At 44.5% G+C, this 13866-nt stretch overlaps 1 protein-coding gene across 3 annotated transcripts in view; it reads right to left on the bottom strand.

Annotated features, from left to right (window-relative positions):
* The window catches only part of CACNA1F (calcium voltage-gated channel subunit alpha1 F), a 104317-nt gene that overhangs the window by 41471 nt on the left and 48980 nt on the right, over nt 1-13866 (bottom strand). For all 3 annotated transcript variants that reach the window (XM_083158817.1, XM_083158818.1, XM_083158819.1), the window contains 9 exons: nt 13234-13276; nt 12528-12573; nt 12310-12442; nt 8978-9107; nt 8834-8893; nt 6038-6144; nt 4333-4420; nt 1403-1510; nt 219-271 (listed from right to left, as the gene is read on the bottom strand). In XM_083158817.1, coding sequence (XP_083014943.1) covers nt 219-271; nt 1403-1510; nt 4333-4420; nt 6038-6144; nt 8834-8893; nt 8978-9107; nt 12310-12442; nt 12528-12573; nt 13234-13276 — 768 coding nt within the window. The remainder of the gene's footprint in view (nt 1-218; nt 272-1402; nt 1511-4332; nt 4421-6037; nt 6145-8833; nt 8894-8977; nt 9108-12309; nt 12443-12527; nt 12574-13233; nt 13277-13866) is intronic.

The raw sequence follows: 13866 nt of genomic DNA, 5'->3' as shown, positions 1-13866 counted from the left end.
TTGCCAGATTTGCTGTAAAATATGGTGAATCAGAGGCATTGAATACTGGCCTGTGTCTCTTCGGTGCAAATAAGATGCAAAATTAGAGAAAAAGTAGCTACTGTATGCTGCGCTGTGCGGCCTGGCATCGCGTACTTATGGCTATGTGTAAGATAACACTTCTGTATGTGCACAGCGCTAGTTACTGAGGTATCCAGTACATGTGACAAATCTCTTACTTGCACTCCTCTGGGCTGTGTTTGGCCTCATCAGTGCAGCTGTAGAATTTGCCCTGCAGAGAGGTGTCCCAATTAATACTGATTAATTATAAAGGCTAATGAGACAAACGGATTATCCACAGAGAGAACAATAAGCAGGTACAGACACACCTAGACAACTACTGCGCTCACACCTGAGGCTGTCAATACAGAGTCATATGTATCCTAGCCACTGGCGGCTGAATAGGTGCAACTGGGCAGCAACGTAGGATACCAGTGCCATCGGTGGAACTGGGGGCTATTCAGGGTGAGCGTATGAGTCACTAGTGATGGCAGCTGCTCTCGTATGCAAATGTCCATGTACCATCTGGCCCAATTGCCCATAACTCTGAATCGGGCTCAAGCCCTGTACACATGCATCCATTTTTCCCGATTTTCGATTCGATTTTGGTTATAGAGGGAAAATCAAATCGAATCCTAAACTAAATCGAATGGTTTTTGTGTCACTGCATTCGATTCGATGCGCGCTCCTGTTTTCACAAAATTGAACAGATAAATCTACTGTGCAGCCAAGGAAATATCGAATTCCATCTAGTAAATCGAATGTATACAATGTACCATGCAAGTATATCGAATTCAATATCGAATTTGATATCTAATGCAAAAGTACAGATCTAATGCCAAATCGAATGGGAAGATATCATGCCAGATCTAATAGAAAATCGAATCTAACATCGAATCGAAAGCAAATCGATGTGTGTGTGCGGGCCTTCACAGGGATATATTTACTAAGATGGGAGTTCTATTGAAGATGGGTTGTTGCCCATAGCAACCAGATTCTACTTATTTATTTAGCACCTTCTAGAAGATAATAGAATCTGATTGGTTGCTATGGGAAACATCCCATAAGAGACTTATGAAATCTAAAGCCTGATTAGGTGGTGAAATCATTTCAGTGGGACAGCTTTTGGTTCATCTAAAATCACATGGGCAGATAGATGGGTACAGTTGTGCAAAATGATCACACAAAGCAACAGATAAACATACTGTGGGGTCAATTTACCAAGATAGGAGTTTTATTGAAGATGTGATGTTGCTATGGGCAACCAATCATATTATATCTATTATCTGTTTGGTTGCTATGGGCAACATCCCATCTTCAATAGAACTCCCATCTTTGTAAATTTACCCCTTTGAGCTTTTACCTTAAAGAGTTGGACTCCGATGCAGGCAAACATAAACTGGAGGAGGGTGGTGACTATCATGATGTTACCAATAGTGCGGATGGCAACGAACACACATTGTACGACATGCTGAGGAGAAAGAATTATATCATTCGGTGTAAACAAGGCAGTAACTGTGTAACAGGTGACAGCTGTGTCCTCTGCTTCTTCCCTGGGTGTAAGTAGCAGGTTAGGCAACAGAAATCTTGCCGGACCTGGATATCTGTTATCCTCCAACATGACCCATTCCGTTAGGTACAAATTCTCTGTTCCTGGACTTCCCTGCCAGTGGCAGTTACAGAGGTGAGCCTGCACCGCGGTCCAATATTCAAAACTGGGAGCCACACCTACTGCCCCCAAACATCACTGTCCTGGACTCACTGACAGTTGATGTGACCCCCCTCGTTGAATTTTGGACTGTGCTGGAGCCCCACCTCTGTAACCGCCACTGGCAGGGAAGTCCAGGAACAGAGCATTTTGGACGTAATGTAATGGGCCATGTTGGAGGGTATGTATTGATACCCCTGTCACACAGAAAACCAAATTACCCGGTGAAGCTGTTCTACCCAGTAATTTGCTAAATAACAATGGTCCATTTTCTATGCAAAAGGGTCAACCCGGGTCATAGAATCCCAGGTCTCTGACCCTGGAATTTACCAGGGTCGAGGATCTGGGTTGAACCTTTCACGCCGAAAAAGGACATGTGTTATTCTGCAAATTACTGGGTTGATATTTTTAACCCGGTAATTAGGGTCGCCATCAGGGGGGTGCAGTGGGTACAGCTGTCCTGGGCCCGGCCTCTCTGAGGGATAAATGTCTGAAGCTGTGATAAGGGAGGAGAAGTGATAAAATGTCTGGTACGTTATCACCAGCAAATCAGCTCCTGACTGTTAAGTTACAGGCTTGGTTTGAAAAGGAACAGTTAAGAGCTGATTGGCCAGTGATAGAAGCAGACACTTTATAATTTCTCCTCCCTTATTTCTGCTTCATACATCTACCCCAGAGAGAGAGACGGAAGGGCCTGGGCAACTCATTTTGCCCACCGCACCCCCCTTCCCCCGTCGCTGCCTCTGCTGTGCTCAGTGCTGCCAGTGTCCGGAGGGGAAGAAGCCTAAAGTCCGGGAGCAAGGCTTTATTCAGCGCACTGAGCACAGGCAGCACAGCAGAAGGGGGTTGGGACATGGAGCCGGGTGGTAAGTGAGTGAGTGTGTGTGGGGGGGGGGGGGCCTCTAAAAATCAGCCCCAGACCCCAAAATTAATAGTGGCTGCACTACTGGTAATTTGCTGTTCAGTGTGAAAGGGGTATGTCAGGGCTTGTTTGATCTGTTGCACAGGAAGGGAGATAAGTATCGGGTTTATTTGGAATGGGCCCCCTCTTGTAAGGATGAATACGAGTTATGGTGAATCTAGGGGTGTGCTACCACCGACAATTATAATGCAATACTTTTATTGAGAGAAAGAAGAGGATTGTCATATGGTGGTGCACCATTTATAGAGAATTGAGTCATAAAATATACCTTTTATTGATTTTGTTTAAAAGAAGAACACGAAATATGACATACAACATAAAACATAAACACGAGTGAAAACAGTGTGTTTTAAAAGGCACGTGCGGTTTCCAAGAGCAACTACCTCAATCAGGTATTTTTTATTATTTAGTGACACCACTGTTATACTCCTTCTTCAAAATAATTTGTTCGAGGAGAGGGGTGTCAAATTGTAAATCAATTAAATGTTGTATGTGTTTATATGTAACTTTCAACCAGCCATATCGATAGCTACCTTTGAACAGTTAATTAGGATGTCTTTTAGCACTCAATATGTTACAGTAGACTAATTAATTAAGTATCTGGTGTTTGGCATACCGCCTTTTGTGTCACTCCTGTTTTGGATACAAAGTAAATACAATAAAGTCCAAGTAACTTGGTGTTGTCAATCATATATTCCCGTTATCTGGAGTCACTTTTCATGATAAGTGCTGCAGAGCGGGCTTTTGGGTGTATATGACCTCTCCTTTAAATCACCTTCAACTGCGCTGATATATCAGTGACAGCGAGCGGTTCTGACAACGCCCCAGTTTGAGTGCTATATTGCGGGTTTGATACTGGATCTATCGTCCTCCTCTGCGCCGTTTACCTATTGGTATTATTATCACCGCGGTCGCAGGGGGACACTTGGACCAGCTCAATTTGAATGTGCCCCGTGTTAAGACAAGCGCTCCCAAAGAGGGAGATAGCTGTCACAGTAAAGACTGACGGACGTAGTCAGTCATTCCCCGTGCTGCCGACCTTTCATGCTGGTCGTTTTGCGGCTAGCGGGGAGACCGCCTGTGTTCCGTCCGATGGGTAGCTATCTGCGCGCACTCCCTGTGCAGGGACAGATGCCGCAGTAAGATCGCCGTGCGTCGGTAGTCCTGCCCTGTGCCACTGTCAGCTTGTGTTGCTGCTATTGTGGTCTAAGGGTGACTCCTGACGATAGGCTGCTGATTACATTAGAGTCCTAAAAAGGACTGATAAATACATTCAATAAACACAATAAACAAGTTGGTAGTGCTCGAGGATTGTGCGCACGGCTAGGTCAGCCGGCGTACGCTTCGTAGGTCTTCCTCAGGGCAGTGTGAAAGGGGGACAGGATGCTCCCGACAAAATGACTGGGCACTCTAAAATGCGGGGTAACTGCACATCATATGTTTGAAAGCAGTATAAATGTATTTTTTTATTAAAAAAAACAAACAGATAATTATTATTACTATATGTAATATAGAAGGGTAGGTAAAAGGGATTCACAACAGCTGGAGGGCTGCATATTGGACATGCCTGCTTTAAACATTCAGCCATAGCCCCACGGTGCAGTAGTGATGACTAATTATACCAGCAGAACAGATGTATAAAAACAGTAAGTGGAGACTCTACCTTCAGTCCCTTGGCTCTGTTAATGGCTCTCAGTGGACGCAGCACTCTCAGTACTCGCAGGATCTTTACCACGGAGATAGCGCTGGAACTGCAAAATAAACACAGTGCTGGGTCAGAAGGGAGGACTGATACAGACCAGGTGTTGTTGAACTACACATCCCAGCATGCTCTGCTTCACTTTTGCTATTTGGTCATGCTAAATCTGATGCAGAGCATGCTGGGATGTGTAGTTCAACAACAGCTGCAGTGTCAAGGTTAGCCATCAAGGTTCTATACCAACGCAAAAGGGGACGCTGGTTCAATTTAATTAATAATTCATGGGCCTGAATCATGTTTGTAAGCAAAGAAAACTATCAAGGAAATGGGCAAAACCATGCTGCAGTGCAGGTGGGGCAGATGGAACATTCAGAGAGATTTAGATTTGGGTGGGGTGTGGTTTACAAATAAAGCTATCCAGTATTTGTGGGCTACATGCAAAATCAGACGGTATTTACCCTGCACAAAAACTATATAACCCACCCAAATCTAAATCAATCTGTCTGCACATGTTACATCTGCCAAATACAGTATGCAGTGCAGCATGGTTTTGCTGAGATGCTTGTTTTATTTTGCTTTACTTACATGTAAAAGTGTACAGAGAGCATGATGCTATTTTTGATGATAGATTTCAAACAATGGGCCAGATACAGTAAAGTCACATATGAAACCGGTAGCTAATTTACCCAAAAATTGGTTGAGGGGTTTTCAGCGCTGAAGACCCCATGGCACGTGAAATATGAATAATCACCGGTTTGGTGGTCTCAATCTGATTAGTGCATGGCATTTATGTAACAAGCGCAGCTAACCCTGGATGCAACCGGACAACAGCAAACGCTGTACACTTCAAACTTACATTTTGCAATGGGCTCAGTAGCCATCTGTACCCAGAGGCGTCACTAAGGTTGGTGTCACCCGGTGTAGTAACTTATGGTGTTACCGCCCCATGGACCGCCTCCCAACAGGCAGCGAAGCGCATTGCAGAGGGCAGGTCTGATAGCGATAGCTGCCCTTTGCGTTACTATTCGCATATGTATATGTGACTAGTATCAACGCAATGTGTGGAGTGTGTGTTAATAAATATATATGACAATCTACTTTTTATTGTAAAGTGTCACTCAGAGTCTCTGGTATAGCTTTAAAACACTTTTATTTGTTTCCCCATCGTTAGGTAACACCCAAAGAGAGGGACAGAGGTGGGTGGAGTGACGAAGGGGTACGTACTAGAACATGGCCGCCTGGCATTGGCAAGATCGAGAGCCGGGTGCACCCTAGCGCTCGTACCCAGATGCGGTGGCGTGTGTGAAAGTGAGTGATTTTTTCCATCAGCTCACAGTCAGTGTCAGGTGCGGGCACCGAATGCCGGCGGAGACATGGGGACGTGGGTGTAAGTGCTGCTCTGTTTGGTGTCACCCCACTGAAGGGTTACACGCCCTAGTGATGCCACTGTCTGTACAACAGCATTAAATATCATTGCCTTTCACACTAGTTATTTCCGTGCATCTCTATATATGTGATTCCTTATCTTCCTTTAGCAGTGAAGGTATATAGATACTTCCTCTACTAGCTATCCTGTATTCCTTACGCTTCAGTTTTTGTGGCTATTTTTCTTAATATAGATTGTTCCCTCTGGAGAGTCTGAGGGAGAGAACAAGTGTTCCTGACTCACTGTATCCCAAAGGAGATGAGAGACACGCTGACAACGAGCAGATCCAGGAGGTTGAACCAGTTGCGGCAGAAAGAGCCTTTGTGCAGGAAAGCACCATACGCTGTCATCTGGAGGAGAGAGAGGGGCACATCACACACCTGATATTAAGCAGCAGAATAATAACAGAATAGGGCAACTGGCACAGAAACTGGTAGAATCTATTATGTGGGGAAAGCAGGCCTATCCCTGTATTATTCCATACTGCAGGCCTATATTATTCCATACTGCTGACCTATAATATTCCTACTGCTTTCATCACATGACTAAACTCATATACTGGGCTAGATTCTCTAAGCTTCAAAAGTGATAAAAATGGAGAGTGATAAACAGCCAGCCAATCAGCTCCTACCTGCAATGTCACAGTCTGTGTTTGAAAAATGTAAGACAAGAGCTGATTGGCTGGCTGTTTATCACTCTCCATTTCATCACTTTTGAAGCTTAGAGAATCTGACCCCCTTTCTTAATGGATGTAGTAATCCTGTCCAATTGTCTCCTCACTGTTGCCAGAGGTTACATATGCTTGTTACCTGGGGTTACATGCTCATTGCAAGGGGATACTTGTTTCTTGCCAGGGAGGTTTAGTAGAACCTCTAGAGTATGTCTCCTAGAAGGAGCCATTTTTGAGAGGCCTTTTTGCAAATTCAACATGGAATCCGCAGTGACCCGGGTCTTCCGCCCCAGCTGGGCCTGCGGTGGAATTTTTACGGCAATAATGTGCAGCATGATTGACATACTTCATTTAAGTGGTGTCCAGTCAGTGCCAGATTAAGCCTTTGGGGGGCCCGGGGCACTTTAGACAGGGGGCTCCCTTGCACTTGTCATTACTGGCCGCAAACTGCACGGGAGAATATTACAATCAAAACCCAGAGTAAAGGCAGTATAAACTTGGTCAATGGGTAACTGCAGGGGTGGGGGGGTGTGCCTGTGTTTGTCCTTCTGCACCTTACTCTGTAGGACTGAAGGAGACCTCACAGGCACAGTACTGCCTCTGATTAAAAACCCTGCCATGACGAGGCTGCTGCTGCTGCTGTCCTCCATGGGCCTGAGAAGCATATGATAAGCTCCACCAATCAGAACTCAGCACAAGCCTCTCAGCCTCTGCCCTCTTCTGCAAAGTGTCATGGGACTTAGTCAACTCCCAGTAATGCACTGCATACTTGTGCAGTCAGTGTGCTTTGGCACCCGATGCTCAGCATCATTAATCATTGTCACATTGGAAGTTAGGTGAAGCTGCAGCACTACCCCACTCCCATGCACAAAACCTTTAGCTAAAAAAAAAAATAAAAAAAAAAAATACATGCCAACCACATGGGGCAACCTAGCTAGACTGACCCCCTTTGCCCCCCCCCCCCCTCTTTAAGCCTGCCCTGGTAGGGTAGTGTCAACAGGTACAGTTCTACACAGCGAGGGCTTATCACCCCCATTTTGTAGGTGTGCTGAGTCCAGGATCTGCGTCTTTGGACAAAGGATAACTCTTGCGGTAACAGCTGTCCTTTATGATCATAGGACTTCTGGGTTTAGGGACCCAGCGTCCTATCGGCACATGCATCAGCTGACGTGCTCCCTGTGGGGCATGCTGGGAGGGATCTGATTGGTGCTGTATTGTACTGCAAAGATGAAATAACAATATTAAAGGGACAATGCAATTAAACAAGTACAGTCAGCTGTCTGCAGGAGAGGTCACATGCCAGCAAACAAAACAGGCCTCAGATAACTGTTGGCCCACCGGGAATATGCCCTGTGCAGGGCATATGCCCTATATTCACGGGGTGGAGGTGTGTGTGATGGTGCCGGGTGATGCGGAGCTCCACAGGTGGGGGGTTGGGGGAGGGTGGCAATAGATGTGCCGAGTATCTCCGGAGGGGGGGGTGAGTTTTGGCACCACTCAGGGGGGGACCCTAGGAAAATGCCTGAAGCTGCCTAGTGGTGGCGCCGGCCCTGCGGTCCAACATGCCAAAACCCATCCCTGACCTCTTCTATTATTCTTACTGGTTGAATAAGAATTTGGTAAAGTGCAAGTAGCAAATAAGTAAATAAGCTAAATTAATACATTAATGAATGCATGAATTAATGAATTAATTAATTAGAAGTAAGACAGTAGAATACCATTTCTAATACAATTAAACACGTCAGGATTGGAACACAAATCAGATAAATAAGCACTAGCTGCAATAGGATATGGGGATGTGGTTCGTTTTATCGAATGACATTAGGTCGAATGTCATTTGGTCGACCCCACTAGGTCGAATGTGTAAAAAGGTCGACATGGGTTTATGTCGAACTTCCGACTATGTCGACTGCCATTAGGTCGACTGGGGTTAGGTCGAATTGCTCTTTTTGGGGTTTTTTTGGCCGAAATGTCAACAGTGTCGACATGGACACTGTTGACATAGTGAATCGGACCCTCGCATCGCTCGCTTCGCTCGCGATGCTTCGGGCACGGTGGCTCGCTTCGCTCGCCACAGCTTTAATAACCTCCTCCACGCCCTAGTGGATGGTAGGGCATGAACCACCGCCTGTCGGCACATGTCGGCACCAAAAAAAACCCCAAAAGAGCAATTCGACCTAACCCCAGTTGACCTAATGGCAGTCGACATAGTCGGAAGTTCGACATAAACCCATGTCGACCTTTTTACACATTCGACCTAGTGGGGTCGACCAAATGACATTCGACCTAATGTCATTCGATAAAACGACCGTATCCCGGATATGGAACACAAATTAGCAACAAGGAAGACACAAGGGGAGAGTTGTCACCTTCAGTAAGATTTCCACTGTGAAGATGGAGGTGAATGCGTAGTCAAAATAACCCAAAATCTATAAGAACAAGGAACCAATCAGTCAGCTGAACCGGCGACACGACAAGTTCTAATGCCGGTACGTCGTTATGGTGTCACTCACGTGGTTACGGAAGGAGTGGGCGCGTATTGGATCTTCTGCTGCCAGGGAGATGCTGCTAAGGATGATGAAGACCAGGATGAGGTTGGTAAAAATGTGGTGGTGAATCAAGTGATGACACCCAACTCGGAGCCTGAATCACAGGTGGGAATCCGAATAATATACACTGGTTATTAGAGATGCTGGAGTGTTTTATCATAATTAGAATTTGAATGAAATGTCATAACAAAAAAGATTTTCTAATATGAATTCAGCATTAACCTTAAAACATTACAGGTACAGGCAGATTTTACATTAAGGGCATGGAATTTCAAAAGACTTCTGCACTAAGGGGATGATTCTGGTTAACACCCCCCTGTGCAAATGCCTTGACAACTATGCAAGTCACCCGATGCATCCGCACAGCAGCCCTACATATGGGCATGCACAGAGCGTAAACATTGGTCCCCAATGCAAATTTGCCGGGGACCAAACAGACGAGAGTCGCCCCTAATCCTTGTGAAGGCAACAAGTGACATTAGTCGTGTCTATTGCAATAATACTGCTGAGAGGCATTCACCCAAGTTTAAAGAGCACTACTATTCAAGACTGTTAGGCACAGTTGCCTACCCTCCTGCATTCTGCAGGAGACTCCCTGAAATAGCAGCAATCTCCCTCTCTCCCTCATTAGCAATCTCCCTCATTTCACCTAGCTCACATTACACTGTTATATTTTTTGGGAAAAAAGGAATGATAGTCAGATATATTTACACTGAATCATTAGCACCATTTCCCAGCACTTTACCAAGTATAGTATCTCTTACTTTGGGACCGTGGCCCCTTCCCCCTCACTTCACAATGTCTGTTGTTTTGTTGATGTATTTCTATTTATTGCCCTCCCCTTATATATGTCTGTCTGGTCAATAAAGCTTCGGGCATGTGATTCCTCCTCCCCCACCCCCCACCCTCCACACCCATAGTCTTGTATACTGTTGTGTAAATGTTACCGTTAGAATGCATAGTGCATAGTATAGTCTATAGTGTGAGTTTATCTTGTACTGTACAGTATTTTATAATATGTACTATACTGTCTGCATGTGTACTGTGTTTTGGCTGTGCTGCGACACGGTATATGTGTGATATTTGTTATCGTCTGTTTTTTGCATTCTTTATGTACAATAAAGACCTGCTTTTTCAATCAAAAATCTCTTACTAACTGCTTTGGGGCTCACATACATTTGGATATAAGTCATTTTAAAAGATTACTCTCAGATGTAGCAGTACACAGCCACGCTTCTAGGTGCCACGTTCACAATCTCTTTTCACAATCTCTCCATATATGGAACTAAACACGCCCCCTCAATGGGGCTCTGTGCAAAATTCTACTACCAGTTATAATCTCCCTGAAACTAGTTTTCAAAAGTAGGCAAGTATGCTGTTAGGAGTAAATTTACTAACGTTTGTGTTCATTCGGACGTTCATTACTAAACACAAATCACGGAAGAGTTTGCTCAAATACAAATTAAAATCACAGCAGAACACACATGTATCAATCAATACAGCCACATCAGTGGGTATATTAGGGGTAGGTTCTCTAATGCGTTTCACTCCTAACTGGAAGCTTTATCACTCTCTGATAAAGCTCCCAGCTAGAAGGGAAACGCATTAGGGAACGGACCCAAAAATACCACATATTTGAAAGAAGTGACACCTTATACTGCAATGAGATCCTGAAAACCTGCACCACCGCAGCTTAGCCTGATATCCGCATGGGCATTCATTCGCGGTAAGCACAGGAATAGTGGCCATTTCATACCACATACAGAACTCCGTACCCTACGGCGACATAGCCAGAAAGTGGCGGAGGGAAATTGAGTACCGGTACACTGCAAATGACAGGCACCCGGACTGGTTATCAGCCTCGGTTCTGTACATGCGTAGACCCCGGACTCTATGGGCTGCAAACGAAGCAGCCCATAGAGGCATCCCGGAGAGAGGAAATCCGCCTTCCAATGGGACTGCCTTGGTTGACTGACAGGTCGGAATTCTAATAGGAAGTCGCTGCAAGTTGTAGTGAAGCCAGTGCAGTCTCACAGATTGCATCTGGCTTCACTTAGGCAGAGCACAGTGACGGGGTTTACCTTGAGGGGCAGCAGTCCGGGTGAGACACGATCGGTCTCCTGCAGGAGAATTCTTATTATGGCTGCAGTAACATCCATGGCCCCTATCCGCCACACATTGCCGGCTACCGCTAACATATGCGATAACGATATGCAGGCCGGTGACATGTGAGCGGTCTCCCCCCTTCTGCAGCCCAGTAGCTTCCGGATCATATGGCTGCAGGAGGCAGCCCGGACATAGGTGAGGGGGGGGGGGGGGGGGTGTGGACTGGCAGGGGTCGTGCAGGGTGGTGGGGGATGCGAAGAGATGCTATGGGGTTATGCCAGCTAGAGCGTAACCCCCCAGAATGAAGCCCCGGCAGTGGGTCTTTACTGCATATGAAAATGCTGTAAATACCCCGAAAACTGGGTTTTTACCGCATATTTTGTTTAGTGCATCTCACCACATGACCTTTGCAGGGTTGTTTGATTAATATGCATTCACAAGCATATTAACTACTTTGCTGCTAATATTGATTTGAAAAAGGTTATTTTAGATTAATAGCAATAGTGTTAGCACCAATTATCGGTTCTCAAACCACAAGCTTGATCTAATTAACCATGGCAGAAACACGGGAGCTTAGAAAATGTGCCCCTTACTGTATCTAAGCGCTTTCTTCTATAATCTAGTGTAAAACAAAATTGTTTACACTAGATTATAACAGCTGAGGCTGCTCCAAGCACTGCCTCCATCAGTGTGAACGGAAACCGGGTCACTCAACCCGATTAACCCGATCACACTGTACAGCAAACCAACTAATGAACTGGTAAGAACCCTGCTTTTTTTACCGGTTTGTAATGCCAGGTTGATGCCAGTTTGCTCGACCTGGTAAGCCCTTTCAGATCGCACCTATTACCGGTCGAACTGGCAACAAACCAGCATGAAACCGGTAATTAGGTGCGATCTGAAAGGGGTTTAAGATATCCTCAACTACAGGAAACTTAGGCGGTATATTTAATAACACATAATATTCTTGTTATCACTCATTACTGATTACTCCAACCAATCAGCTCCTAACTATCATGTGTTTGAAAAATGGCAGGAGCTGATTGGTTAAGGTACTGTCCCATTTAAGATTAGTAACGAGTGATAACAAGAATATCATGTTATTAAATGAAAAAATTATATTCCAAACAAACCCATTGTTAGGCCACCAATGCCAAATAGACTAAGTAGAATTGGAGAAAGTCTCTCACAGGTTGGTGCTGCTGAGAATGAAGAAGGCACTGCCCTCTGGGATTGGTAGAACTTTTTCCTTTGGTGCAAACTCTGCAAGTTTATCCAGGTGAGAATCTGGGAGGCTGGCTTCTTCATCTTCCTCTTCCTCAGCTATGAAGACACAATGAGACATATTACTAGTGTACTAATAATGTATATGTATGCACCGATAGAGGAGAGGTCACCATCTACTTACATTCCTCACTTCCCTCTTTTTCCTCATTCTCCTCCTCACAGGGAACCTACAGGAAGAAAGCATAGAGGTAGTATTCATAAGGTAGTCATTTATGCCCCACTATATATATATATATATATATATATATATATATATATATATATTTCCAAGTATTTGTTTTTTTTATCAAAGGTTTTAAAGTTTCTCTTTCACAGTTCTGGACTTCTCCAGAGCTGCACCTCTTCTGTGGCACTTTCTGCCTTACCATCTCACAGCTTTTATCAGTTTGTTTCTCCAGAGTTATGGACCACTCTCTCACCTTGGCCATAAACTACAGACTTCACCGTGGCCATGAAAGGCAGACTTATTTGTATGATGGCTATGTTTAAATAAAGGAATTTCAAGGTCAATCATTTACTGGTGGAATCCTTTGCTGCATGGGGTAAGCATGGGGTAATATACTTTCAGTTGAGGAGAGAGCTTGCTAGCATGACAAAGAAGAATGCCATCTTCAATGGTTCTCACACTCCCCATATCATATCAATTCATCCGGTAACCTTCCATTATTCAAACTCATCACTGGAAATTAAACATTATTGCCTTTTAAATATGTGGCTTCTAATAGGAACTTCTGCACCATTCGGATAATAATCCCCATATTATCAGCTGCATACTCGCATCAGTATGAGCATAAATTTAAAAAAAAAACGCTAACTACAGTACTTACCTGAACAGTGTTATCCTCCGTCTTCTCTGACTTCTTACCCCCCCTGTAACGGAATATTTACAGATGTAAGCCTTGTTTTTTTATCATATAAGATCCTTCAAATGGCAGCAAGTGTAGTCACATCCAGTTATACCTGCTGTGATTTTATGGCACCAATTAAAATCACTTACAGTCACCTTATTACACATCTCCTTAAGCTTCTAGCAGGGGGGCCATGGGTTGGTGGTCCAGGACCAATTCAAACTATTTAAGATCAACTATTTATGGACAAAACCAGTGCTGGTGGCTGCCAATCATAAAATATGTGTACAATCAGAAGCAAATCCTGCCCTGTAACACATTACTGAACCTAAGAAGCACATAAACACAATCTACTTAATGTTATATATTTTGGGGGGCCTAGGGGTGCCTTGGAAAAATTATGTTACTCTAGGGTTCTGTGACCCGAAAAAGATTGGGAACCCCTGCTCCAGCTTATAAAACATTACCTTATATGCCAGCCCAAACGGCATTACAGTAACTTATACCTCAGCCCCAATGACATTACCTATACTCCAGCCTCTATGGCATTACCTTATACTCAATCCCAAATGGCAATACCTTATACTCCAGGTCCAATGGCATTACCATATA

The sequence above is a fragment of the Crinia signifera genome, chromosome 9 (genome assembly GCF_055691185.1).
Source record: "Crinia signifera chromosome 9, ASM5569118v1, whole genome shotgun sequence".
Taxonomy (NCBI): domain Eukaryota; kingdom Metazoa; phylum Chordata; class Amphibia; order Anura; family Myobatrachidae; genus Crinia; species Crinia signifera.
Note: the sequence above shows the minus strand (reverse complement) of the source record. Positions and strands in the feature narration are given on the sequence as shown.